This window comes from Pundamilia nyererei, unplaced genomic scaffold, assembly GCF_000239375.1.
Source record: "Pundamilia nyererei isolate P.nyererei 1_Seehausen unplaced genomic scaffold, PunNye1.0 scaffold00011, whole genome shotgun sequence".
In the NCBI taxonomy this organism is placed as follows: Eukaryota; Metazoa; Chordata; class Actinopteri; order Cichliformes; family Cichlidae; genus Pundamilia; species Pundamilia nyererei.
The window spans coordinates 3,738,332-3,741,403 of NW_005187412.1; the positions used below are offsets into that span (position 1 = coordinate 3,738,332).

Sequence of the window (3,072 nt, forward strand, 5' to 3'; positions counted from 1 at the left end):
ACACACACACACACACACACACACACACACACACACACACACACACACACACACAGAAAAGCATGTTTGTTTGAGGACCATCCACAGAGAAACACACTACTAGAGTTTTGTCTTTTGATCGCTTGTTCACATCTTTCACGGGTTCTGAAATGTCCTCCTTGATGACTGAAGTCCTTGAAATCAAGAATGAGCTGTGGCAACATGCTAACAATGCACAGTCATGACAAGCATTCGTTCCATGTGTGGTTGTGTGTACACACGCAGGAAAAGAGATGCATTTCAACAGCCTCCACTCTAACCTCTGCATGCAGGTTTATTATTACAACTCCAAAATGCTTCTCTTTCTAAATTAGTTTTGGGAGGGAAAAAAGGGGGAAAAAAGGAGGAGCAAAAAAAAAAAAAGAGGAAAGGAGAGGAAGTAGAGAGAGGACAAGACATTGGCGAGAAGGTGGCTGAAGCTAGAGCGAGCTGGCGTTTTATCTCCTTCTCCCAGTCCCAGTGAAAAGCGTTATTTTATTTATAAACTTTGAACTATTTTGAGATAAAATGCCATTTTTTCGCTGTCATCCTTGATCTTCCGTTCCATTCTCTCCTGAGCGAGCCTTAGAGGGAGACGGCACGCTCACAATCAGATAGCGCTATCAGCCCTCTGCAGCTGCACCGCCATGTGCCGCTGTGCTCCTATCGGCAGCCAGCACACATACAGGCGTACACACAAGCTCCTAAGCACTGAAATGAATTCCCCTTTTCTTCTGTATCCACAGAACTAGCCACAGAAAGGGCTCTGCAATGCACTCCATGATCTATCTGCACATCCAGACGCTCTTTCTCTCTTTCGTCCGCGCGTACACAAACATGGAGAGATTTGGTCCTTTATTTCATTTTTCTTTCTTTTTTTAAGTCCCTCTAATACAGACACACACAGACCGTTAAAGAAGACAGGACAAAAGGACAAGAGGAGAAGCAGCACTGACATTTAGTTGGGAATAACTTGCGTCTCCAAAAACTGAAAGTTTAAAACTCGGACTGGTCTGACAGAGTTTATCTCACGAGTTGCCATCTTTTATTTCCTCCCTTATTAGCTCTGCTCTCTTTTGCAGTCTAAGCTGGGGGGTTTTTTTTTCAAATCACCCTTTGTTCTTTTCTCTTTTGTCCCACTCTTTGCTCCCTATTAATGTCACATTCTCCTGTTTTCTCCATTGTAAGCAGTGTTTATCTGAGGAGGCAGTGCTTCTATCCCCATCTCTGCCACTCTGCCAGTGTGTCTGCAGCCTGATAACCCACCGAAGGGGATTGCGATGCTCAACGATGTTGTGGCACTGTCAGCCCACCCACCTCCCAATCTCTGTTCCTGTAGCCACCATGCAGCCCCTCACCTGCCCTCAGGCACAAGGAGAATGCTTCAGAGCACCCGTGCGCCCTCATCTCAGATCTGCTCCTTCCATCCTCCAAAATATACAGTAAGTGAATGACTAATCAAAAACATTCACCTGCACTCAGACTCGTGTCAGTTTAATTGAGTCATCACTCATATTCATTCACTGATAACAGGCTTTATTTTCTATTAATAGGCATGGAAATACCAAGCTCATGTAAACGAAGCCAATGGAAAAACCCTACAAAACCTGCGGTTCTGAGTCAATCCCCGTGGACTGCCATATTAACATCTCTAACTTTCTAGCAAAATTTAATATGTGAACAGGCTGATAACTGTATGCAGGATGTGTCTGAACTCGCCTGTTTGAACTGTATCAAGGCCTAAAGCTATGCTCTATCTACAGCCAACCAGTCTGCTGTCTATCTGCTGGGTTTAACCTCCACCAGTTCAACTCACTGAACTGGATCTCTTGACTGTTTTAATGTTTGTGCCATCTGGAGTTTTTAATGTGGTCACCTTAAGGTAACTGTTGTTGTGATTTGGCGATCTATCATTAAAAATAAATTAAACTAAATTAAAATTCTGGTATCGCATGTTCTTTATAAATAATAATAAATAAATAAACCAAGATGACAGCAGACACAATGCTAACTGTTGAAATAGTATTTTTGTCTCCAATTCCCAAATGCTCCAAAAACTTTCTCCTGTGTTCTGTGTTGGGTCACTACAATAAACCTAATAAATCCCCCATTTAAGAAAAGCTTGCCAGCTTGGTAACTTGTCTCCAGAATTTTGTTCAGAGGGTTTACAGACTTTTCAAAGCACCCATCAACAGAGATTTGAAAAGACTACAAAATAAAGACAGGGGGACAATCTTGTATCTGTTATCCTTCCTCCCAAGTGACACAAAGTGATAAATCCAGAGCTATAGAGCACAGTAACTCCAGCACAATAGCCTTGTCATCACATCCCTGGATATTTCAGGATCTACAGTCCCCTTTCTACTAAAACTCGAGTCAAGTCATTACAACTACACACACACACACACACACAGGTGTTTTAAGGTTAGAAAGCTCTCTCTCATTCAAACAAACGTGCACATATAGTTGTGTGGGAGCTAACAAAAATTACACCGACATGTTCTGCACCCTTGCATGTGCATATAGAGGCACACTGGTCAATTATAACATGGCACAGGTGCAGGCAAAGCCTTACAAACGCTAAAACCATCCTGGCAGTGTGGCAGTGCTGCAATCTTTAGCACTCTTCCCCCTTTTCTCTTTTCTACACCAGCCACCTCTTTTACTTCTTCCTTGCCTCTTTCCCTCCAACCCCCCACCCCCTCCCGTTCCTTTATCCTGAGCGCCTGGCATATTCAGATACTGAAGTCCTCATTACGGCTCAATCCAACCTCAGCAAACACACAAACAGATTAGCCGCTTAAGACGCTCCCAATCCCCCTCTCCCTCGCTACTCTGCTGTGCTATCAGGCCCCAGCACAACCCTGTGAGATGAGCCAGGGGCAAGGCTTACTGCAGACTGCAGCCTCCGCTTGCTCCTCCACAAAATCCCTCTGCGTCACAGCCCCGTGTCACAGCTGCCCCTAATACAATTAAAAGTCATTTGCAGAACGCACAGGCTTAGGGGATCACAGTGTGGGTGGGGGGTTAAATTGGGGAATGTGAGGAGGGGGG

The 3,072-nt window shown here is 44.4% G+C and overlaps 1 protein-coding gene across 1 annotated transcript in view; it reads right to left on the reverse strand.

Moving 5' to 3' along the window:
- galns (galactosamine (N-acetyl)-6-sulfatase) overlaps positions 1-3,072 on the reverse strand; it is a 22,718-nt gene that overhangs the window by 11,879 nt on the left and 7,767 nt on the right. The window contains exon 10 of the mRNA XM_005724359.1: positions 1,336-1,376. Within this exon, the coding sequence (XP_005724416.1) occupies positions 1,336-1,376 (41 nt within the window). The remainder of the gene's footprint in view (positions 1-1,335; positions 1,377-3,072) is intronic.